At 35.9% G+C, this 26,914-nt stretch overlaps 1 protein-coding gene across 3 annotated transcripts in view; it reads right to left on the bottom strand.

Annotated features, from left to right (window-relative positions):
* Nucleotides 1-26,914, bottom strand: part of GRIK2 (glutamate ionotropic receptor kainate type subunit 2) — a 626,810-nt gene that overhangs the window by 178,530 nt on the left and 421,366 nt on the right. For all 3 annotated transcript variants that reach the window (XM_024739236.1, XM_024739250.1, XM_024739246.1), the window contains exon 10: nucleotides 3,112-3,318. In XM_024739236.1, the coding sequence (XP_024595004.1) occupies nucleotides 3,112-3,318 (207 nt within the window). The remainder of the gene's footprint in view (nucleotides 1-3,111; nucleotides 3,319-26,914) is intronic.

Raw genomic sequence — 26,914 nt, 5'->3', positions numbered from 1 at the left:
GTACGAAAAAAAAAAAAAAAAAAAAAAAAATCTTCCAACAAACAAAAATCCAGGACCAGATGGCTTCACAGGTGAATTGTATCAAACATGTAGAGAAGAGATAAAACTGATCCTTCTCAAACTCTTCCAAAAAATTATAGAGAAAGGAACACTCCCAAACTCATTCTATGAGGCCACCATCACCCTGATACCAAAACCAGACAAAGATACTACAAAAAAAGAAAATTAAAGACCAATATCACTGATGAATATAGATGCAAAAATCCTCAACAAAATACTAGCAAACAGAATCCAACAGCACATTAAAAGGATCATACACCATGATCAAGTGGCATTTATCCCAGGGATGCAAGGATTCTTCAATATACAGAAAGCAATCAACGTGATACACCATATTAACAAACTGAAGAATAAACACCATATGATCATCTCAATAGATGCAGAAAAACCTTTTGACAAAATTCAACACCCATTTATGATAAAAACTGTCCAGAAAGCGGGCATAGAGGGAACCTACCTCAACATAATAAAGGCCATATACGACAAACCCACAGCAAACATCATTCTCAATGGCGAAAAACTGAAAGCATTTCCTCTAAGATCAGGAACAAGACAAGGATGTCCACTCTCACCACTGTTATTCAACATAGTTTTGGAAGTCCTAGCCATGGCAATCAGAGAAGAAAAAGAAATAAAAGGAATACAAATTGGAAAAGAAGAAGTAAAACTGTCACTGTTTGCAGATGATATGATACTATACATAGAGAATCCTAAAGATGCCACCAGAAAACTACTAGAGCTAATCAATGAATTTGGTAGAGTTGCAGGATACAAAATTAATGCACAGAAATCTCTTGCATTCCTATACACTAATGAGGAAAAATCTGAAAGAGAAATTAAGGAAACACTCCCATTTACCACTGCAGCGAAAAGATTAAAATACCTAGGAATAAAGCTACCTAGGGAGACAAAAGACCTGTATGCATAAAACTATAAGACACTGATGAGAGAAATTAAAGATGATACCAAAAGATGCAGAGATATATATACCATGTTCTTGGACTGGAAGAATCAATATTATGAAAATGACTATACTACCCAAAGCAATCTACAGATTCAATGCAATCCCTATCAAATTACCAATGGCATTTTTTACGGAACTAGAACAAAAAAATCTTAAAATTTGTATGGAGACACAAAAGACCCCGAATAGCCAAAGCAGTCTTGAGGGAAAAAAATGGAGCTGGAGGAATCAGACTCCCTGACTTCAGACTATACTACAAAGCTACAGTAATCAAGACAATATGGTACTGGCACAAAAACAGAAACATAGATCAATGGAACAAGATAGAAAGCACAGAGGTTAACCCACACACTTATGACCAGCTAATCTATGACAAAGGAGGCAAGGATATACAATGGAGAAAAGAGAGTCTCTTCAATAAGGGGTGCTGGGAAAACTGGACAGCTACATGTAAAAGAATGAAATTAGATCACTCCCTAACACCATACACAAAAATAAACTCAAAATGCATTCGAGACATAAATGTAAGACCGGACAGTATAAAATTCTTAGAGGAGAACATAGGAAGAACACTCTTTGACATAAATCACAGCAAGATCTTTTTTGATCCACCTCCTAGAGTAATGGAACTAAAAACAAAAATAAACAAATGGGACCTAATGCAACTTAAAAGCTTTTGCACAGCAAAGGAAACCATAAACAAGACCAAAAGACAACCCTCAGAATGGGAGAAAATATTTGCAAATGAATCAACAGACCAAGGATTAATCTCCAAAATATATAAACAGCTCATGCAGCTTGATATTTAAAAAACGAACAACCCAATCCAAAAATGGGCAGAAGATCTTAATAGACATTTCTCCAAAGAAGATATACAGATTGCTAACACACACATGAATGGATGCTCAACAACACTAATCATTAGAGAAATGCAAATCAATACTGCATTGTGGTATCACCTCACACCGGTCAGAATGGCCATCATCAAAAAATCTACAAACAATAAATGCTGGAGAGGGTGTGGAGAAAAGGGAACACTCTTGCACCATTGTGGGGAATGGAAATTGATACAGCCACTATGGAGAACAGTATGGAGGTTCCTTAAAATACTAAAAATAGAGCTATAATATGACCCAGCAATCCCACCACTGGGCATATACCCTGAGAAAACCATAATTCAAAAAGAGTCATGTACCACAATATTCATTGCAGCACTATTTACAATAGCTAGGATGTGGAAGCAACCTAAGTATCCATCGACAGATGAATGGATAAAGAAGATGTGGCACATAAATACAATGGAATATTAGTTATAAAAAGAAATGAAAGAAAACTGAGTTACTTGTAGTAGGTGGATGGACCTAGAGTCTGTCATACAGAGTAAAGTAAGTCAGAAAGAGAAAAACAAATACTGTATGCTAACACATATATATGGAATCTACAAAAAAAAAAAAAAATGGTTCTAACAAACCCAGGGGCAGGACAGGAATAAAGACGCTGATATAGAGAATGGACTTGAGGACACGGGGAGGTGGAAGGGTAAGCTGGTACGAAGTGAGAGAGTAGCACTGACATATATACACTACCAAATGTAAAATAGATAGCTAGTGGGAAGCAGCAGCAGTGGTGCTTTGTGACCACTTAGAGGGGTGGGATAGGAGGGTGGGAGAGAGATGCAAGAGGGATGGGATATGGGGATATATGTATATGTATAGCTGATTCACTTTGCTGTACAGCAGAAACTAATACAACATTGTAAAGCAATTAAATTATACTGCAATAAAGATGTTAAATAAAAAACAAAAACACATTCCATTTTATAAATTAGGACCAAATACTTCAAGATATTAAATCACTAACTACTAGTTAATTTAAGACAGACATCTGTTTCTAATAGAACTATATACATCCCTTATATCCTGTATATTTGTCAAAAATAATATATACTTTTAATAACATTATTGAAAAAAATAACTACTTAAAATACATTACATGTTCTCTGACATTATTAACCCCTGACCATCAAAAAAAAAGTAAATCTATTAGAAATCTTCCAAAGTTAATAAATAATGAGGAAAGGGACTTACATGATCAATTAGTTCACGGACCATTCCATTCCATTGTCCATTGGCATCATCCTGGGCTCCATATTTCCCATCCTCCACAAGTCTAATTTCATATGTAAAGCCAAGGATTGTAGATAGCTCTCTGAGGAGGTCAATGCAATAGCCCTCAAATCGATCATTTCCATAAAGAGGTTTGTCAGACTTCTTAAACAGGACATAGGGTTCTTCCTGGAAACAGCGAACATGAAGGTAGGAAGTGTCAGTTAATCATGAAACTTACTATCACAATTATAAGTTTCTTACAAGATAGAAAATTTCACTTTAATTTAGAACAGTCAATTTTATTTTCTTCTAATTGTAATTAATATAGTTTGAAACACTAAGAAGGCAGATTACTTTGGGAATACTTGGGTCTCACAAGAGAATATTTAAATATAACTTCACCACAACTATATAATAAAAATGATATATATCTTATACCACATCTTATATCACATATAATAAATAATATATAATAAGATATATACTATACAATGTATAATACTAAGACGTAATTTCACTATGATTACAATACCCCAATTTGAATTATACCATATAATTAATTTCTGGTGTGCTGTTTCAGTGAGGCTTATTGATAAAAGAATGAAAAGAAGTCATTACCTAATTGCCTATCATGTGCTTAGAACTGAATTAGGGACTTTTATATACATGATCACATTTTGTTCTACGAACCATGAAAATTACAACTACTATAATTATAAGAGAAAAAGTAGTAGCTTACTTTAGAATATAGAAGAAACTAATGTTTATTAAGTGCTTATGCATTCATCCAACAAGATTTTATGGAGCCTACTATGAGCCAGCCCTCCTCTATATAAATAAGAAATCCCTGAGAAATGAAGTTCATGATATAGGGGAAGAGAACAATAATAAATGCCTAAACGACCAGAACACATTACTTCTGATGCTGATAAACTGTATAAAAACATAAACTAGGGCAATAAGATATTGAATGACATCAAGGTACTTGGCAAGATAAGAGAAGATAAGACAGAATTGAGTAATATGTCTGGAAACCTCTTCTGAGGAGATGAAACATGCACTAGAACCTAAAAGATGAGAAGGAGTCTAGCCATTTGAAAATCTGAAAGAAGAGCATGTCAGGACACGGCCACAGCAATAAAAAGCCTGAGATCAATATGATACTAGAGCGCCTAGGGACGAGGACAACAGCCATCAGTATGATTGAAGTCACATCCAGTATGTGAGGGAACTAGTTGAACAAGGTAAGGATGAAGAGCCAAGTGAGGAACCTTGCTTGTAAGGCTCTGCAAGGCCCTATTAAAGATTATATGTTTAACTAAGGGCTAAGAGAATCCATGTATTAGCATATTTTATTGGGAGTGGGTGAAGCATGGTGTGACAGATTGTCCTGCAACTAAACCAGGGTGCAATTGGCTCTACTACTTACTATTTGACAATGGGCAAAACTTCTGGAAGCTTCTCTCTTAGAGAAAGACAATGCAAAGTGAAAAAGCTTAGGAGGCTGCCATGCCAGTCCATCTAGCAATGCAATCACCCTCTTCCCGGCCCCGGGAGAACAACAGTCATCTCATGAGGGCCATAATACCTAAAGGAGTTTTGGACAAACAGCAATGTGTCAGCTCGCCCATACTCATCTCAGAAACAAGGCTAATTCCATCTTTCTTCCCATATCCTTTGACCTGGCCTGACCCTACTGTTTCATGCACACTCTAGCTTGATCAGTTTCCTGCTCTTCTGATGTTCCACTGTGGGAAAGAAGTCCTGCTCAAAGGTCAGCACCTTGTTCCACATCTTCATGCAATTTTTGGAATGTCCCTTTCATTCCTGCCTTACTGAACTATATCCTGTCCCAGAGACTCTCTTCAGTGTCACCCCCACACCCCTCAGGGACAGAAGCACATTTGGTGCCTTCCCTTGCCCCTCATCGTGGCCCCAGACCATTTCTTCCCCTGCCTCCTGAGATAATCTTTGCTTCTCTGAGGTTCATGCCACCCTCCTACACCAGGCTCTCTCTTTACAATTGCTGTTATCCAATGAAATTTGAATCCAAAGATTTACTAAGATCTGTGGGATAAGTGTGTAGAGAAGCCTTTATTTTTCAAATTTTTAGCAACTGGATGACAATTTTTCTCTCTTCCAAATCTTATCAACCTTTTCTATTGTATTCAAAATCCATTTAGATCAGCATGGTCACACTCAATCCTTTTACCTCCTCATTGCCAAATCCTTCTCTCATTTAGCCTCCCTCTCCCCCATGATCAAAACTGCACTCTGTATGTCTCAGAAAATGATATACCTCTGAATCAGGATTTCTAACAGCCCATTAATCCAACTCATAGTTCAATCACACCCATGCCTACAATTCTTCAGTTCCATAAAGACCTCTAACACAGTAACCTCCACATTTTCCCATTATCTATCAACCCCTTCCTCACTTCACTGTCAGCCCGACATCCCTTGGTCCACTAGTATAATTTCTATACTACATGCATTCTCATGTCCTTTGCCCATCTTGTGCTTGGGTACTCGGCTTTACAAAACCATGCCTTACGGAAACAACTTTTTGTCTTTCCCATGCCTACTCCTGAGAAGAGTAGAATACTGCTAATTGTTTACACCTAAAATTAATATCCTTGAACATTTTATGGTAGTATCCATTTCCAACTCTATGAGATGAACATTTTATCCATTTTTCTTTATACTTACAGCTTCCCACTCTAATACTCAGTTAATTACCTCAGCAAGAAATTAAAAGCAATCACATGGGATACCTTTACCTTCAGACCACAAAACCCACCAGAGCCATTTATCTGTGCTCATTTTCTCTTTCCTTTGTCTACTGCCATGGAGGAATTGGCCCTGTGCTTATTGGACCAATCTCTACACTTACGTCCTGATCCTTTTATCAGTCAGGGTCCCAACACAGGATGCCACTTTGAGCAGAATAGTGATATTCAGTTGAGAAATATAAGCAGTATAAGGCAACTACAGGAGGGATCCATGAGGATAGAAACCACGACCTTGCTGTCTTCCCTCTCTTTGATCTCCTTCTGGGGCTTCCCATTAGTCAAAACCAATCAAAAGTCAGAGGGTACAGCAGTCTATTAATGTGATTCGCACAGGTCACCCTCCTGAGAGAGTGAAGAAGAGTAAAGAATGAATCTGGAGGGACAAAAAGAAAGATACAAAGCACATCCCCATCACCTTTCACTTGCTCCAAGACCTAATTAACTGAGTCATTTTCTCTCCCCTTAATAATCAATCTGTCTCCTTATATAGAATTAATTTCAAAGTATATGTACTTGTTCCAATAACCTGCTTCTCAGGACACTTTGTTGTTGTTTCTTTTCTACCTTATTCTAAATGTCGATGACTCTTAAGACTTGGTTATGGCCCCTCTCCCCTTCTTTTCTTAAAATACATCCCTAAATGATCTTACCCATACACATCAAATTCAATAACATCTTTATGCTGATGACTCCAAAATTTATATATCTGACCCAGACCTCTCCAAGTAAGTCTTGGGCACACATCTCCAGCAGCACTTGTCAGCACCACTTAGTCATTCATAGATATCTCATATCCCTTAATTCCCAAATTGAATTCTTCTTTGTACTTGTATACCTTTTCAGTTCTCTCTGCTTTCGGAAAATGGAAAGTTTCCAGTTACTCAAGCCAGTCACTGAGGCATCATCCTTGCTTCCCTTTATTTCTATAGCAGTTTTAGGTTTACAGCAAAATTGAGTGCAAAGTTCAGAGTATTCTCATATACCACCTGCCGCCACACATGCCTAGCCTCCCCGTTTTCAACTTCCCCCACCAGAGTGATAGATTTGTTATTTTTGATGCATCTACAATGACACATCACTATCATTCAAAGTCCATAGTTTACCTTAGGGTGGTACTTTCTATGGGATTTGTCAAATATATAATGACATGTAGCTCACCACTGTTAAGTATCATACGGAGAGTTTCACTGCCCTAAAAATCCTCTGTGCTTTACCTATTCATCCCTCCCTCCCCTCTAATCCTTGGCAACCACTAATCTTTTTTATTGTGTCTAGAGTTTTTTCTTTTCCAGAATGTCATATAGTTGGATTCGTATAGCATGTAGCCTTTTCAGATTGGCTTCTTTCACCTGGTAATATACATTTATGTTTCCTCCATGCCTTTTTATGGCTTGATAGCTAATTTCTTTTTAGTGCTGAATAATATCCCATTGTCTGAATATAGCACAGTTTCCTTATCCATTCACCTACTGAAAGACAATTTGGTTGTTTGCAAGTTTTGTCAATTATGAATAAAGCTTCTATAAACATCCAGGTGCAAGTTTTTGTATGGATATGTTTCAACTCATTTGGATAAATACCAATGCATTCAATTGTTAGATCATATAAGAGTCCATTTAGTGTTGTAAGAAACTTCCAAAGTGGCTGTACCACTGGCATTCCCACCAGCAATGAGAGTTCCTGTTGTTCCACATCCTCATCAGCATTTGGTGTTGTCAGTTTTCTGGATTTTGTTCATTCTGATAGGTATGTAGTGATTTTTCATAGTTTCCTTAATTCACAATTCTCTAAGGAAAGATGATGTCGAGCATCTTTTCATATGATTCAATTGAGTTTTATTAGGAATATTTTACAGTTGTCATTTTTCAAAGAGGTTAAATAATTTTTGCAGGTCACACAGCTAAGAAGAGATAATAAAGAACCCCTAAGAAGAGGCCAAGAAGAGATGTGAACTCAGGTTTTCTAAATTCCAAGATACATACTTTTCCCACAATCTTCTATCATTTTCTATACCATAAGATAATTTGTGGAAAATCCATATATGCTGCATTTTTAAATGAAATTAGGTAAAACACATAGGAATCAGAAATTAATCTGTAACTAAATTCAAAGCTAGATATTTGGGCTTACCATAAGGTAAAAAGACAGTTAAAATCCTGTCTAATTTTTATGTAATATATGATCACATATAAAATGTATTCCCCAGGGATACACAGAGTGCTACAAATGTGACAGATGTAGTCCTCTTCCACCCTCTTCCATCCCTTGGGGATATTATACTCATTTTCCTCTCTTCCTGGACTCTTCCTGGACTTCTAATCTTTCAAGTTAGATAACACATTTCCATGGATCACAATGCCCTTGTTACCTTGGAAGAGGAGGAAACCTGCAGCTAAACAGCTTTCTTGTGCTGGGTATTCACAATTCAGGCATATTCAGGTGTCTCTTCTTCTGACTGTCCCACAAAAACTTTTGAATACTTTTACCATAATATTTACCATATTGAGTAGAGAGTGCTGGTTTACATGTGTATCTTCTGAACTAGACTCGAGCCATTTAGATGGCAAGATAGGTCCTTAAATTTGCATCAAAAACACCCAACATCACCAGGTACATAGGAGGCTTGCAAATAAAATGACTGCTGTAGTGAACTGAATGGAAATAGACTGCTATGGTCAACTGGGGAAGCCAAGGGAACTTGGAGGAAAAATTTATGACAGCTAAGTTCCCCTATGGGGTTTGGGGATGGTGGTAACAAATCCTCAGGTTCCTCACTCACAGGCAGGGGGTTAGGGACTTGAAAAGAATATATCATGCTCCCCTGAAGAGGAGGGTACAGCTAGAGAATTTCTGGCTGGTGGAATGGGGATCAAAAGAAGCATTTTGTTACAATAATTAATTCTGTCAACTTCATACTTTGGTTTCAGCCAGTTTCTGATTTATAAGTAAATGGATGTGTATTTTATTTTTACTTAGAAGTCACAAAGGTTGACCATTTTTCAAGTTCCATACCTAAGTAATAGCACTAGCTAACATTTTCCAAGCATCTACTTACTGCCCAGCCCTGCTCTGAGTGCTTTCCTTGGATTAACTTATTTATTCCTCATTACAAGCATGTGAGTTCAATGATATTATTATTTCTATTTTACAGATGAAGAAACTGAGGGCAGGGGTGCTAAGTATGTTGCTTAAGGTCAACAGCCAGCATACAACCTAGGTGGTTAGACTACTGGATCACTTATTTTATACTATACTTCCCACATTAAATGGTTCCTAGTAATAGTTTCCAAACTCCATACAAATGCATAATTACACAGAGCTCATTAGATAACTTAACATGCATTGTATGGCTTTATTATTTTTTCAATCAACTGGGATTAGCCAGTAATACACTGTATGCAAAATGGTAATACATTTACTAATTGAACAGTGCAATCAAAACAACACTGTAGGGCTTCCCTGGTGGCGCAGTGGTTGAGAGTCCGCCTGCCGATGCAGGGGACACGGGTTCGTGCCCCGGTCCGGGAAGATCCCACATGCCGCGGAGCGGCTGGGCCCATGAGCCATGGCCACTGAGCCATGGCCGCTGAGCCTGCGCGTCCGGAGCCTGTGCTCCGCAACGGGAGAGGCCACAGCAGTGAGAGGCCCGCGTGCCACAAAAAAAAAAAAAAAAAAAAAAAAAACACTGTAGAATAGAAGTAAATACATAATCCAAAATATTCATTTTCTACATGATAAATTATCTCTTTTCCAAGTAAGAGCACAGGTTTTTAACATAAAAATACTTCAAGAATTGGTAAAAAAAAAAAAAAAAAAAAGGAATTCCCTGCTGGTCCAATGGTTAGGACTCTGTGCTTCCACTGCAGGGGGCACAGTTTTGATACCTGGTCAGGGAACTAAGATCTTGGATGCCCCACAGTGTGACCAAATAAATAAATAAATAGGAAAAAAAAAAGCATTTGTGAAAATAGCATATTTTAAGCCCAACAGATTTAGGTAACAACATATGAGTGTCTAAAAAATGTTTCTCCCCCATTTGCACTAAGTTATCATTGTCTTAAAATTTTTGTTCTGAAATATTTATGATACACCTTTCATACAAAGTCACTGGAACACTAGAGAAGAATACGATGAACGTCAGTGATTACCTAAAAGTGTATAAGGAATGTGAAGGATATATGTGCACAAGATACAAAAGCAGAGCAAAAATTCCAAAAGTTATTACACTATTTAAATCTCACTAATCCAGCTTTTTGTAGGAACCATCGTACCTATTAATTTGATTTCCTTCACCTATCAGCTAATAAGGAAACTTCTGTCATAGGCAAATAAATTTGTTGGTCCTCGTGAGATTAAAAAGCCTATTTAGATGTATATTTTAAACAGGGTTTCATATCACTAGGAAAAAGATATGTTACTGAGTGCATTTTTTTAGTATTTACAGATCTCTACAATGTTTAATATCATTCTTCCCATATTTAATTCTGAGAAGCAAGACACACTTTTCCAGCTGTGATCCCTATCTCCAGCTACACTGTGTCACAAGGTAGTTTACATCGAATTATGACTCTCCTTTAGACTCTCTTTCTCTGTTTCACACAGCACAAGGATAAATAATAACCTTGTGTAAGATAAGAAAAATGGTACCAGAAGCAATTATTGTGCCACATACTGAGTTCAATGAATAATGTGATAAAACTCTCCTGGACAACTTTACTGATTTCTCACATAGTCTTAAATCTCCACATCAGCATTTGCTAGAGGTAAAGGCACTTCAGTCCACTGGCATCTGTAATAAGGATTTGTCAGCATTTCTACTGTCAACCCCAGTTTTAAGGAACGCAATAACTCATATATTTTTATCTGTATTAGACTGGGATTAGGCACAGAATAAACCCAAAATGAAGTTCTGAAAAAGTAAAATATGTTTTAAGGTTAAGGGGATCAAAATATTTTATTTAAATATAATAAAACTTCATACTTTTAAGTGTATAATTTATATGTCCCTCAGCCTTTATCTAAAGCCCTTATCTAAATTGTCTTTTTCATGTGATAACCCTTGAACTATCATTGTTTTCTTGTGATTTCAGTAGATTAGGGATATTAAGATGCAAATTAATTTTCTATGATATGTATAAAATATCCCCTACTATTACAATAGGACTAATAACTAATTTATTTATTTATTCAAACATATATCATAATCTTATTATGTACGAGCACTTTTTCAGGCTCCAGGTATACAACAATGAAGAAAAAAACAAAACAATACCTAAAAATTCCAGCCCTTATGGAGCTTCCAATCTAGTGATGAATTTAAGGTTTTTATCTATTTTATATAATCCTGTATTATTTACATGGCTACTTTGCTTCATTAATTACCAGAGGGAAAATATCACTAGAGAGTACATTTTTGAGAAACATGACTCTGTCTTGTTTTAGAACATTCTGGTGAATATCAGGACCTATGAAACAGTGGCCCTCAAATCATTTATGTGGGAAAACAGAAATGGATATTCAGTTAGACCCAGTCTGGTTTGGAATTTATCCTTTAACCAGAAATCTTTTAAAATTTGTTTGTGGCAACCAGCCAAAACTCCAGTTGTTTATGGGTAACAATATCCTTAACTATAAAGTATTTATATTTTATGAATTTATAGTTATATTGTTAATGACTCTTAATTTTTCCTTAATGAAGATAGGGTTGACAAAAATTACCTTTTTTAATAGCATTCATATGGGCCAAATGAAAAAGACACATGGTTCCAATAATGACATCATATTAAAGTTATGGAGATTAAAACAAAACTGAGCAGTTTATATTTTCCCACAGAATCATTTATTTCTTTCTACTTTCTGAGCCTTATGTACCTACTCTTTGTTTCCTTTCACTGCCTTCAGAGAAAGCATTAAATAATAATAACAGATCAACTAGTTTACAGAGTGTAGAGATCAGGTAGGTGCTACAAAGTTGATTAGAAGTAGAAGGCTAATGAATGGGCAGCATGAAGGTGAAGGGCAGGGGCAAGGATGCTGCTGAAGTTCCTTTGAGGGAGATGAGCCAGCTCCTTAAAACTATAGAGTTATACCTTAATATGAGAAAAAAAAAAAGATCTCAACATCTTGCCCTGGGAAGCTCAAGAGACGGCAAAGTGAAGAATCATGGTTTCAAAAGGGAGATTAAGGATAAAAGGACATTATCATACACAGCAATACCAAGAAGATGGATATTTCTTTAACAAATAAGTAATCAACTCACTGTAACTATCTGATTATGACTTACCCCACTGCTCAAACAAGAAATACAACCTGGATAGATTAAGAACACAATGAATGATGTGAACTTGAAAAAAAAATAAAAATAAAAACAGCTTATGATAACAATAAGAATGTTTTCTCAGTACTAATATATGTTTTCAATTGGCATGTTTTGATTTTAATTGGCTACCACCATTCTTGTATGGAATAGTGACCTATAAGTAAAAACAGCAACTCCAATGATGATCAATAAATTACCATGCTTTTCTAAGAGAGTATATTGCAAGTTGTTATATGATGTTTAACAAGATGCATGCAGATATCTACATTTAATAACCTCATGTTAAAATATAAATGTAAAATACTTTTATTGTTCTCCATCCATTCATCCACCAATGTATCCATTCATGCATTCACTAATCAAATATCTTTATGCAAACTTTGTATACAGATTTCCAGAACAGAGGTCAGCAAAATGACTCTGAAAAACCAAATAGTAAATATTTTTGGCTTTGTGGGCAATACATTTGCAACCACTCAACTCTACCATGGTAGAGAAAAAGCAGCTGTAGAAGCAATGAATAAGCTGGCAAAAACTGTCAGAGTTTTTAGAAATCAATTTTTTAGTAACTCTGGAATCTAATAAAAAACTCACAACAACCAAGGGAATGCTTTATGACAAGAAAAACTACAGAATTTTGGTAAGAGAGGTCTGTGGCATATCAGTTTACCCTGTTACTACTACCCTCCACTCCCCAACTCTGCAGTAGCCTTGAAGATGGCAGCCTGCATTCCTGATGCAGGTTGTGCATACCACAGGGCTCATTATGGGTCTATTCTCAAAGAACATAGTTCTGTGTTTTCACCTGTGTGATGATTCCGTGAAGGATCAGCTCAAGGATTTGCCTTTGTTTTGCCTACACAGGAGCTTCCCCAGGGCTGAAGTTCCTTCATGAGTGTTTTTTTCATAAGCATTTGAAGGCAAATACGTTAGCCACTATTTCCTGAGCAAGAGAAAACAGCAGGGGCAAGAGATAAACAAGCTAAAATGCCTGGGATAGAAGGGATAGAAGAGGCTCGGAAAAGAGATATTTGGGACAATTAGGGTTATGAAAATCCTCAGCACATATTCAAGGAAATCTAGAAAGCCACATAAGTGTCTATGGCTGGATGTATGCTCAGAAAAGACCTGAGAAGACTCTAAGCATTTACCTCTGGCTGGACTTCAGTCTTTATGCAAGCAGAAAGGGAAGAAGGGAAGAATTGTAAACTGCCTGGCTAAACAGTGAGGGAGTGTCTCAATATACAAACAAACTATAAAGATGGAGAGAGGTTTTGTTTTCTGTTATTTTGTTCCAGGAGTTTAAGGAAATCTTTTTTTTTTTTTTTTGCGGTATGCGGGCCTCTCACTGTTGTGGCATCTCCTGTTGTGGAGCACAGGCTCCGGATGCGCAGGCTCAGTGGCCATGGCTCACGGGCCCAGCCGCTCCGTGGCATATGGGATCTTCCGGGACCAGGGCATGAACCCGTGTCCCCTGCATCAGCAGGCGGACTCTCAACCACTGCACCATCAGGGAAGCCCCATAAGGAAATCTTAATAAAATCAATAGAAGACCACTAATCTAAAAACCTCACACTTCAGTGGCTCCACATAACAAAGAATACAGACTTTACAAAATTATTTCAGCAAGGTCACTAAGCAAACAAACAACAACCACAATAGACAATAACAACAAATCCTGGGTTGGGGGTAGAATCTGACTTATAGGGTGGCTACATCATAATATTCAAAATGTCCATTTTTCAATAAAAAATTATGACGTATGGGAAGAAACAAGAATGTACAGCCCATTTACAGGAACTGCCCCTGACAGAAACCAGACATCAGACCTACTAGTAAAAACTTAAATCAACTGTTCTAAATATGATCAAAGTGACAAAACTATATACAGAGAACCAAGACACCATCAGAAAAAATCTCACCAAATAGAGAATATCAATAAAGAAATAGAAATTATTAAAAAGAAACCAAATAAAAGTTATATAGCAAAAATTACAGTAACAGAAATGAAAAATTCACCAGTAGGGTTTAATAGTAGATTTGACCAGGTGGAAGAAACAATCAGTCAATTATTTTTGACTGAAGATCAGTCAATTGAAATTATTCAGTCTGAAGAGCAGAAAAAAAAATAAATGAGGAAAAATGAACAGAGCCTAAAGGATGATGAAACACCATCACGTGGACTAAAATAATGCATTATGGTCCTCCCAGGAGGACAGGAAAGAGAAAAAGGAGCAGAAAGTATATTTGAAGAAATAATGGCCAAGTTCTCAAATTTAATGAAAAATATCACATAAGAAACTCAATGAGTTCCAAGAAGAATAAACTAAAAGTGGTCCAGAGAAAGACACATTATAATCAAACTGTTGAAAGATAAAGAGAAAATCTTTAAAGCAGCAAGAGAGAAGTCATATACAGAAATATTCAATAAAATGCCAATTCTCATCAGAAATCATGAAAACCAGAATGCAGTGGGTATTTAAAGTGTTAAAAGAAAACATTATCCACCAAGAATTCTACATCTGGCAAAACCTTCCTTCAAAAATGAAGGTGAAATTAAGACATTTTCAGGTAAACAAAAGCTAAGGGAGTTTGTTGCCGGTAGACCTGCCATAAAAGAAATGTGAAAGGGCATCATTTAGGTTGCAATGAAAGGACACCAGACAGTAAATTGAAGTCATAGGGAAAAATTAAGAACACAGGAAGATATTGCTACACAGGTAAATATAAAAACCCACATTATTTTCATTTCTGATTTGTAATTCCTCTTTTTTCATATATTACTTAAAAGACAAATGCATGAAACAATGATGATAAGTGTATGTTAATAGGTATGCATATATCAAGATGCAGTTGTGACAATAACAATGTAAAGGGGCAGAGCTATATAGAAGTAAAGATTTTGCATACAATTGAAATTAATTTGGTGTTAATTCAAACTATACGGCCATAAATTAGGATGTTAAGCATAAGTCCTATAATAACCACTAAGAAATTAAGCAAAAGGTATACAGTTAAAGAAAACAGAAGGGTATCAAAATAGTACACTACAAAAATCAATTTAAAATGCAAAATAAGGTACCAATGGAGGAACAGAGGAATAAATAACACATACAGAAAACAAATAGCAAAATGGCAGAAGTCCTTCCTTATCATTAATTACATTAAATATAGATGGATCAAATTCTCTAATTAAAAGGCAATGGATTTAAAGCAAAATACAGGGGGTTTCCCTGGTGGCACAGTGGTTGAGAGTCCGCCTGCCGACGCAGGGGACACAGGTTCGTGCCCCGGTCCGGGATGATCCCATGTGCCACAGAGCGGCTGGGCCCGTGAGCCATGGCCTCTGAGCCTGCGCGTCTGGAGACTGTGCTCCACAATGGGAGAGGCCGCAACAGTGAGAAGCCTACGTACCGCAAAAAAACAAAAAATCAAAACAAAATACAGGATCCAACTATATGCTCTCCACAAAAGACTCAGTATAGATCCAAAGACACAAATAGGTTGAAAGTGAAAGGATGAGAAATATATTCCATGCAAACAGTCACCAAAAGAGTGACCATACTAATATAAAACAAAATGGAGTATAAGTAAAAAATTGTTACATGAAAGAACATAGAATATTCATAAAAGTGTCAATCCATAAAGATAATATATCAATTAAAATCATATAAGGGCTTCCCTGGTGGCGCAGTGGTTGAGAACCTGCCTGCTAATGCAGGGGACACGGGTTCGAGCCCTGGTCTGGGAGGATCCCACATGCCGCGGAGCAACTAGGCCCGTGAGCCACAACTACTGAGCTTGCGCGTCTGGAGCCTGTGCTCCGTAACAAGAGAGGCCACGATAGTGAGAGGCCCGCGCACCGCGATGAAGAGTGGCCGCTGCTTGCCACAGCTAGAGAAAGCCCTTGCACAGAAACGAAGACGCAACACAGCAAAAATAAATAAATTAATTAATAAACTCCTACCCCCAACATCTTCTTAAAAAAAAAAAAAAAAAAGATAAAAAAAATCATATAAGCATCTAAAAACAGGACCCCAAAATATATGAAGTAAAAACTGACAAAACTGAAGGAAGAAATAGATGATTCTATATTAATGGTCGGAAACTTCTACATCCCAATTTCAACAATACTTAGAAAAACTAAACAGAAAATCAATGAGGAAATGGGGATTTGAATGAACCAGAAAGAATAGAAAAAGTGAACAGACTGATTGATTACCAGTGATAAAACTGAATCAGTAAAAGACAGACAAACAAAGTCCAGGACCAGACAATCTCAGAGATAAATTCTACAAAACATTTAAAGAAGAGCTAACACCCATCCTTTTCAAACTATTCCCAAAAACTGAAGAGGAAGGAATGCTTCTTAACTCATTCTATGAGGTCAGCATAACCCTTATACCAAAACCAGATAAAGACACCACAAAGCTGAAAATTACAGGCCAATATCACTGGTATACATAGATGCAAAATATTAGCAAACCAAATTCAATAATACATTAAAAGGATCATACACCATGATCAAGTGAGATTATCACAGGGATGCAAGGATGGTTCAATATCCACAGATCAATCAATGTGATACACCACATTAAAAAATCAAGAATAATAATTATACAATCATCTCAACAGATGTAGAAAAAGCTTTTAACAAAATTCAACATCCTTCCAAACTGAAAAGAAATAAGTAAAATTCTCACGTTTTGCAGATGACATGACACTCTACATAGAAAATCCTAGAGGCACCACCAAAAAAACTGTTAGAACACATAAACAAATTCAGAAAATATGCAGGATACAAAATCAATATGCAAAAATCGGTTGCATTTCTACAAATAAGAATAAACTATTATAAAGAGAAATTAAGAAAACAATCCCATTTACAATTACATAAAAAGGAATAAAATACCTAGGGATAAATCTAACCAAGGAGGTAAAAGACTTGTACTCAAAAAACTATAAGAAATTGATTGAAGAAATTGAAGCTAGCACAAAACAAATGGGAAGGTATACTATGCTCATGGATTGGAAGAATATTGTTAAAATGACTGTACTCCCCAAGGCAATCTATAGATTCAATGCAATCCTTACCATAATACCAAAGGCATTTTTCACTGAACTAGAACAAATAAGTCTAATATTGTATGGAAACACAAAAGATCCCAAATAGGCAAACCAATCTTGAGAAAGAAGAAACAAACTGGATGTGTCATGGTCCCTGATTTCAAATCATACTACCAAGTTACAGCAGTCAGATGGACAGTATGATCTGACACAAAAACAGATGCATAGATCAACAGAACAGAACAGATAGCTCAGAAATGAGCCCACACTCATATGATCAACTAATCTATGCAAAGGAGGCAAGAATATACAATGAGGAAAAGACAGCCTCTTTAGTAAACAATGTTGGGAAAACTGGGCGGCTACATGCAGAAGAATCAAATTGGACTACTTTCTTACATTATATACAAAAATAAACTAAAAATGAATTAAATATGTAAGTGTAAGACCTAAGACTGTAAAATTCCTAGAGGAAAACATAGGCAGTACATTCTTTGACATCTGTCTTAGCAATACTTTTTTGGATATGTCTCCTCAGACAAGGAAAACAAAAGCAAAAATAAACAAACAGGACTATATCCAACTAAAAAGCTTTTGCACAGCAAAGGAAATCATCAACAAAATGAAAAAGCAGCCTACTTAATGGGAGAAGATATCTGCAAATGATATATCTAATAAGGGATTAATATCCAACATATGCAAAATACTCATATAACTCAACCTCAAAAACACCAAACAACACAATTAAAAAATGGGCAGAGGACCTGAATAAACATTTTTCCAAAGAAGACATACAGACGGCCAACAGAAACGTGCAAAGATGTTCAACATCACTAATCATCAGGGAAATGCAAGTCAAAACCACAATGAGATACCACTTCACACTTGTCAGAATGGCTATCATCTAAAAGACAACAAATAACAAGTTATGGCAAGGATGTGTGGAAAAGAGATCCCTCATGCACTTTTGGTGGGATTGTAAATTGGTGCCCCCCCCCCCCATGGAAATCAGTATACAGGTTCCTCAAAAAACTAAAAATTGAACTGCCATATGATCCAGCAACTCCACTCTGGGTATTTATCCACAGAGAAAAAAAACACTAATTTAAAAAGATATATGTACACCAATGTTTACTGTAGCATTACTTATAATAGCCTAGATATGGAAGCAATATAAATGTCCATCAACAGATGACTGGATAAATATTTGGTGTATATATATATATATGAATATTACTCAGCCATAAACAAAAAAACCCTGGAAATCTTGCCATTTGCTACATGGATGGATCTAAAGTGTACTTTGCTAAGTGAAATAAGTCAGAGAGAGAAAGAAAAATACCATATGATCTCACTTATATGTGAACAAAACTAATAAACAAACAAAACAAAATGAAAACAGACTCACTGATAGAGAGAATAAACGGTGGTTGCCGGAGGACAGGGGGCTGGAGGGTACAATATAGGTGAAGGGAATTTAGAAGTACAAACCTCCAGTTATAAAATAAATAAGCAATGGTGATGTAATATACTGCATAGGGAATATGATCAACAATATGGTAACAACTTTGAATGGGGATAGATGGTTACTAGAGTTATCCTAGTAGTTATCCTGGTGATCATAATGTATGCAAATTAGGTAGTACACCTGAAACTAACATAATATTGTACATCAACTATATTTCAATAAAAGAATTTTTATAACTTAGTAAAAAGATAAACAACGCAGTTAAAAAATGGCAAATGTTTAGATGGAATTTCTCAAATCCCTTTTTTTACTTTATCCCATTCTCTTCGAAGAGCAGGCTTTCTCTTTTCATTTTTTAATTATCATCCAGTAAGTCTGCTTTTATTTTCTTTTCTCCTTGATTATTATCTATAAAATGAATAAACAGGTCATATTAATATCTATCTATTCATTCATTTATTCATCCATTCAACAACCACTTAATAGATGTCCATAATGTTCCAGGCATTGTTCTGTGTCATGAAGATAAGAAGACTAATAAAACATGGTACCTACTCTTAAGGAACATTACCGTCTAGTGACAGAGACACAGAGACAGACAAATAAACAGGTAAGTACAATGCAAAGTCACAGGGAAATAGCATTTGAATTCAGTTCTCAGCCCTGGTTGCACATTAAAGTTAAATTAAATATTTTACAATTAAAAGTATAATGCTGATGCCTGTGCTCCACTCCCAGAGATTCTGATGCAATTTATCTAGGATGCTACCCTGGCATTATTACTTTTAAAAAACTGTCTAGGTGATTGTATTGTACAGTTGGGTCAGTTTTACGGATGTGACCTGTGTAGTTGCACAGGACCCAACACTCTGTAGACTTGTGTTAGGTTTAACACTCTGCTGGTGACCTTTTGAAGTTCTAAATAATTTTTTTACAGGAGATCCTCATTTTTCCTTTGCACTGGAGATGGAAGGGTAGTATCATGAGGACTTAAGTGAGGAAGCAGACTTTATTCCTATAAAATTCTGAAATACTATCTAAATATATAATCACTGTTGATCATAAGTGCTTGAGTTGATATCCTGCTTAGAATGGCATTCTTTTTCCTAAGATTATTTTTAAGCATCTACCTAAAACCAATTTTGATTCAGGAAATGAAGTTGAGGATTTGTCTTTCTATTGGCTTGGCCAAAAATTTCGTTCTGGTTTTTCCATAAGATGGCACAGAAAAATCCGAATGAACTTTCCAGCCAACCCAATACAATAGTCTCCCTTTAGGTAATTTTTTACTATTTAGACACTGGATGAATTTGAATGCATGTTTGGGAGAGAGAAAAGCAAACCAAAAGGAGGAAGATATGATTTGTGAAATGATTGCAACGTGGAGTTTTCAATCATTAGGATTCTGTTTCATATAATTTAGTAAAACAATTAGAGTTTGGAGACTCTGGTCTTAGAAAGGAGGACTCAACATTAGCCATCCACTAACTATTTACGTTTCTCCAAAAACAGCTGAAATACACTGATAGAAAACTGGATTAGAATAAAGAACTGATACTAACTGGCTTTCTACCCTCATCACACCCAAAAGTTGATCAAATACTGGCAGTCTCTTCAGTGTGCCTGAATATGCATGTAAAACACGTGGCATGAGAATTATCCATCAATGATCAGTAGTTAGCGGCACATATCTACTGAAAGTTCTTTTTTATACAATGAATAGTGAGTATAACTTTCAGCGGCTGCCTTTTGTAATCAATAAAATCAACAAATGTTTATTGAGTATCCATCACTTAAAAGAAAATACTCTGCTTTAGGACTAAGGTGCTTCTCCTAAGCATCTTTTAATCTACTTGAAATACAGCACTTGCACGGGAAAATGTAAATACTACAAGTTTTCACGTAAGTGCCTAAGAAATAAATTGAATAGAAAAAAATACCATTAGGTGCCAGTTAAAGGAAAGTAAAGATGTCCCAAAATAGTCAGATAAATCATCCTAGAGAAAAGGGCATCAGAAAAATGGATTGTAGAATGAGTATAAATTAGATAAATGGGGAGAAGTAAGAGTTGTTCAATGCAAGAGAAATGAAGCGGCACATGGCCTGAAGAAGAGGAATGATGGTTTCTAAGAGGAAGATGTTCATAAACATGTTAGAAAGCCTTAGGGGAAAATATTAAACATGAGCACCATTCATTACTTATTAATTTTTAAATTACTTTATACCCATTAAAATGATCACTTATTGATAATTTTGTGCCAGGAACTATGGTTATATTTTCTAAATTTTTACCTCTAATACAGAGTTTCAAGTTGCACATTATTATTATCCTCATTATAAGGTAAGGTAACTTGCCCAAGGTAAATCATCTACCAAGTGGCAGACTCAAGATTTGAACCTAGATTTTCTCATTTCCATTTGTCCCTTCAACCTGCAGAAAAGCCCTTTCTCAGTTAGGTATTAAATTCAATTACCAAGTGTCAACTAACTGTAGAATCTGTCTGCTCCTCTGCTGAGGGTTAGTGGGGTGGGCAGTTTAAGGATTTGCATATGGAAGTAAACTCCTTCATAAATATCAATGAGGACCTAAAAGTTGTTATGATTTAACCTAAATATAGTGTATTTGTACCTAGTGTATTCTTCTGGAAAATTATCCCACAAGTGTCATTTTGAAGAAAGCATTCTGCAATTTAAAATATTTGGAAATTCCACATAATTGCATCCCTTTGAGGTATCCATAATACATATGAACTTATGAAAGACTTGGTGATAAAGAAACCTAGTGGATTTGGCTTAACTCAGTATTTCCTTTTTTTTTCTTTTAATTTTATTCTTGGCTGCGTTGGGTCTTAGTTGTGGCACGTGGGATCTTCGTTGTGGCACATGGGCTTCTCCCTAGTTGTGGCTCCGGGCTTTTCTCTCTCTAGTTGTGGTGCACAGTCTCCAGAGTACACGGGCTCTGTAGCTTGTGGCACACGGGCTCTCTAGTTGAGGCGCGTGGGCTTAGTTGTCCTGCGGCATGTGGGATCTTAGTTCCCTGACCAGGGATTGAAACTGCGTCCCGTGCATTGGAAGGCAGATTCCGTATTTCCTAAAACCTATTAACCAGAGTCATTGTAGGGTGTGCCTGCATTACACACCTATCAGAATTGTGAAGCACACTCGGACATTCTGATGTAATCAAATAATAAACACAATATGCTATTGCTACAGAGCATAGAAATTGCAGGCCGTATTATAAAAGTACTGTCTTGTTCTAAGGTCAGAGAGTGTCACATTTGCCAAACAACTGCAAATTTTAAAGTTCAAATGAAGAAATATAAATTTAGATTTTCTTTTTAAGAGCACAAGGCTATGACAAACATGAAAAAAAATTATGGCTTTGGCTCTAATTACATTTGAACGCAGTATAAAAAATTCTCCATATAATATGAAATGCTTTCCAAACAGCTATGTGACAAAGGCATTTCTCTTCTATTAGTTCTTAAAGGAAGTGGTTAACAAAACAAAACAAAACAACATTCTGTTGGTTTGTTTGACCAATGTGAGTTTTATTCAAACAAGGTGGTGAAAACAAATTCATGTTATTTCTTTTAATTAATTACTAAATAGAACTAAAGCTAAGAGAGCTCAGAACATAAAATTTATAGGATTCAAGTTCATAGTACTCATTACTGTTTAGGTGTCTAATTAATGGCATAAATGCCTTTTGAGTAGTGGACCTAATAAAATACATTGACTGATAAATGGGTAAGAACCAGGGGAATCATCTGTTATTCTGGATTTCTAGGCAAAAAACGGTCACTTTAGTGATGCCAGGAAAGTAAAACCTGCACGTGCTTTCTGCCATGGAAAGAGGTCTGTACTTTTCTTTCTTGAGTCGCTGTGGTAGGGTTAATTGGAGTCAGGATATAATCTGTCATTATGAGTACCATTTAAATCGCAAATAAAGAGAAGCAATTAGGAATCCATGTCCAGTAATCAAGTGTGGTTTAAAACACAGAGATCAGGACCTGAGAATCAGATATCGATCTGAAAGAGAAGTTAGGCTGTAAGTACCTGCCATAATTCAGGACTTACTGGTCTTGCAGGTCTCATGATTGTCATCTGACACCCACAACTTTCCAGACTCAAAGAACAGTACATTTTTCCCCAGACTCTTTATATTCCTGGGAAGCCCTGAATTTATAATTACTTGTCAAGCCAAACAGAATACAGCAGGTTTTAGGACAGAATCAACAGGAGCATCAGGGAAGGAAAGAAATGTTCAGCAGTGTAGATTCACTGAAAACACATATGTGTTCTCTAAGTGAACAATATCACCAATAGTCATGATGCCAACCACCATCTATTTTGATACCTCCTAATATGATCTCCATTCCAGACCATTATCTTCAGGTATGGAACTACATGTCTAACTGCCAACCAGATCAATATACCATAGAAAAACTAAATGTAATATGTTCAAAATTAAATTCAATTTGTATTAACCCAATTTGCTCTTTCATATCAGTTCTATTTCCAGCCACATTTACCAGAATATAAAAGTGTCCTAATCTCTGACCTCTTCTTAAACTCCAATTTGTAAACTGTTACTATATATCCCCCTTTCTCCACCCTATATATCTTGGAAGTTGTATTTCCTTCCCCCAACCCTTTGGATGATGCCACAGTTTGGAACTTATCAGCTCTTACTCTTGCAATATTCTCTTGGCTGGTCTCACCCAATCCTAACTCGTGAACTACATGCAATTCTATCTGCGATACTAAGAAGGATTTTTTAAAATCTCAATTTGATTATATGGTTCACGTACTTAAAATCCTTCAAAATTGCCCCATTACGAATAGCAGACAGCCAAATTCCTTCAGGAGGACTACAAAGGCTTTCTTCTCTGTTGTTGCCTGCCTGATCACCCTCAACCACTACTTCTCTCCCACGTTGTCTGTGCTCCATCTGTAGTGGACTACTTACAGGTAGTTATTCATATACTCTAAGCACTTTCGCATGTCTGTGCCTTTTCCCACAGTCTGAAATATCTCGTATTCCTTCTTCACCTAACAGATTCCTACTCCTAAAGCAAACAGAGCTCAAGATTTTGTGAAAAGCGGGCACTGGCATCCCCTCTCCTAATTCCTTACCAAAGAAGTTCTGAAGCGCTGGGCAAATATAAAAATTCCCAACAGTAAAAAGTAAGAGTAACAAAGTCTTGCTGAAACTTGTGGGCATGGAATTCAGATATGTACAGAAAATCGTGTGTGGAAGATAATTGGTAGGTTGTAGGCAATGTGTAGAAACACTGGGGCCAGAGCATGAACACGTCATCAAAAAGGGCTTCATTCTACTTGAGAGATAAAACATGTTATGGACAGCTCTTAAGAAATAAGTTGTATAAGCAGACTGAAAAGAGAGGACTGGCTGTTGGTGATGACTTCTGTTTAAAAAAGAAGAATGGGCTCTTAGAATGGAAAACTGCAGATCCAAAATTCAGTCTATTTTCTTGTTTAGATGTAGGTGGCACCGCTGTCCCACCACTGCAATAGTATGTTGCTGTTGGCAGGGTAGGGTGGTCAAGTTGACCTACTCATCTGGCTGGGATTCATGACCTTTTCTTTTTTTTTTTTTTTTAATTCCTGAAAATATACAGTTATAAGGCAATTGATGAGGAAACTTCACTATCTTTTTGAAAGAATTGACACTAAATGTAAGGCCACAGGAAACCAAAAAGCCTTGGTCTCCTAAAGCTAGCTGAAAAAATGTTTTGTTCTTTTCCCCATCAGAATTTCTTGCTCAGAGGTCCATACTCTGTACCAACCAGAAAACTAGGTAGATTCTCCAACACATTTCTGGTAAACTACCCACCTCCCTTGCCCTGACCCTGGCAGAAAAGTTAAGGAGAAAATGAATCGATGTGACCCTGGATTCACCATGCGAAAATCTAGAGAACTAAATTACAGTTTGTATCAGTCAAAATTAAGTTCTCCAGCCTGTTTTTCCTTCTTCATTGAGAATACTAGCAGCCAGGATGATGTCACCTGAACTATGGGCTGTAGGATTCCTTTCAGAAATTATGCAACACAGAGAACAGATACATAGATACAAGTATTTATTAGACCATCTAGATGGAAAGCCACAGTCCTCCCAAAACAGTCCACTGTTATCTGAATTTCAAAGCTTGATGTCATTTGAGAGATAAAGGTTCTGCATAACTCCAAAGCACTCTGCTAATAACCATTAAGCTGTACTACGTATTTTTTATTTTAAAAGTATCTTCAAAGCACTTTTCAGAGAAAAACTCAGCCTTATATAAATTTATCATTAAATTATTTAAAACAAAATAAATAGAGCACTTAAGTAAAAAGAAGCTGGAAGACAGATAACCCAAAACACAAGGAAAGCAGGAGATAAATAAGGAAATAGAAGAAAAAGAGGTGAAGTAGAAAATAGGAAAGAAGAAAATACCTTGTTATGCATCAATGCACCGTTTAAAATTGACTCAAAAAGAAGTAATAAAATGAATAGGCCAGTAACCATAAAAGAAATTGTATCAGTTATTAAATAAATCTTTCCAGAAAAAAATCTCAATACTGTGGAGTTTTTATTTTTGCCCTAATATAAAACAAATAACCTAATGATACATAGACTGCTTTAGAGCATAGCAAATGCTGTGGAACCAGTTCCCTTCTTCTTAAATGAAGTTAGCATAACACTGACATAAAAAGCTAACAAAATGGTGAAATACTGAAATTAAGGAGCAGTCATTATCAAATATACCTAAAAACAATATAGCAAACAAAGCATAGCAGTCCATTGAAATATTTTTCAACCATAATCAATAATAGCTTATCTCTGGAATGCAACTATTTTTAATATTTAGAAATTGATTAACACATTCATCAGAAAAATAATTACAACTGGAAAAATTAATAATAATCTCCATAGATGACCAATGTATTCAATAATAATTAGTGCCCAATCTTGAAAAACAATTAATTGGAAAACTAGGAATAAAAAGTCTTCTTGAGAACACATCTATTATTGTAGCTAATAAAGAAAATACTATCAAAACAAGGAAAACAGGCTCAGAGTGAAGTTCTCACCAAATACAAATAAAACAGATAAAAGCAATTAAAATTAATAAAGGCAGAGATGCAATTATAGCTCTGCATAACAAGCATGATTAAATATCTAAACTACCAAAGAGAATTACTTGTAAATCTCTTAAATGTAGGAATATTTCTATAAAGTGACTCAAGGGAAACATTCACAAATAAATTATTTTCTTATATTTATATTATAAAAAATATAAAATCACTTTGAACTCATAAGTAGGGCCCACTAATGTTGTTTTAAAAGATAATCAGATACTCCAGCAAAGATGTTAAAAAAAAAATGATAATCAGCAATCTGTCGTCAGAAGCTCTATTTGACGGATATTCTACTGAAATTGTGGTATATGGTCTCCTTTGAACTTTAGCTTATACTATCACTGCTTTCATTGTTTTTGCATTGTTTTTTTCCTGAATCTTCATTGAGAATTTTATTGGAAAATTAAGAAGGAGCATATCTTTTACAGTATTAATGAGAATAACTCCTATTATGGACATCTAGTGAATACTTTGATTACAGATTGGCAGACAATTCTAATTGTTAGCACTGTACAGCCAATACCAGAATAAATTAAAATGAGTACCAGTACTGAAAGAGCAGATTTAAGATGAAAAATAGAGTGCAAGTTTAAATAGAAAATGAGGCTCTTAATGAAGGGGACTTTTATGTTTTGTTCCTTCAGCTTCTGTTTTTCTTTAGATCTGACTCGGGAACATCATAAGTAGCTTTTCTAAAGTAACAGTTCAGCTCTCATCGCCTGCTTCACAGCTGTTATATGGACTCCAGACCATCTGCCAACTGAGGAGTCAAGCCTTGGTCAAACATCTCCAAGCAGAATGAACCAATTTTCTCACGTCCTAACTTTTAAACAGCTTGCATTTTTTTCCTCTGAAAATGGTTGACTGTTCTTATGTTTATCCTAAATTGCTTCAAAAATATATAGTATTGTTTATTATTTAAGAAAATTTCATGGAAACATTTATTATGTTGGTAAGAAATAATAGAGAGTTTTAGAGCTTAAGTCTTTT

Source organism: Neophocaena asiaeorientalis, unplaced genomic scaffold (genome assembly GCF_003031525.2).
Source record: "Neophocaena asiaeorientalis asiaeorientalis breed wild unplaced genomic scaffold, Neophocaena_asiaeorientalis_V1.1 scaffold451, whole genome shotgun sequence".
NCBI lineage: Eukaryota > Metazoa > Chordata > Mammalia > Artiodactyla > Phocoenidae > Neophocaena > Neophocaena asiaeorientalis.
This window is presented reverse-complemented; position numbering and strand designations above follow the sequence as displayed.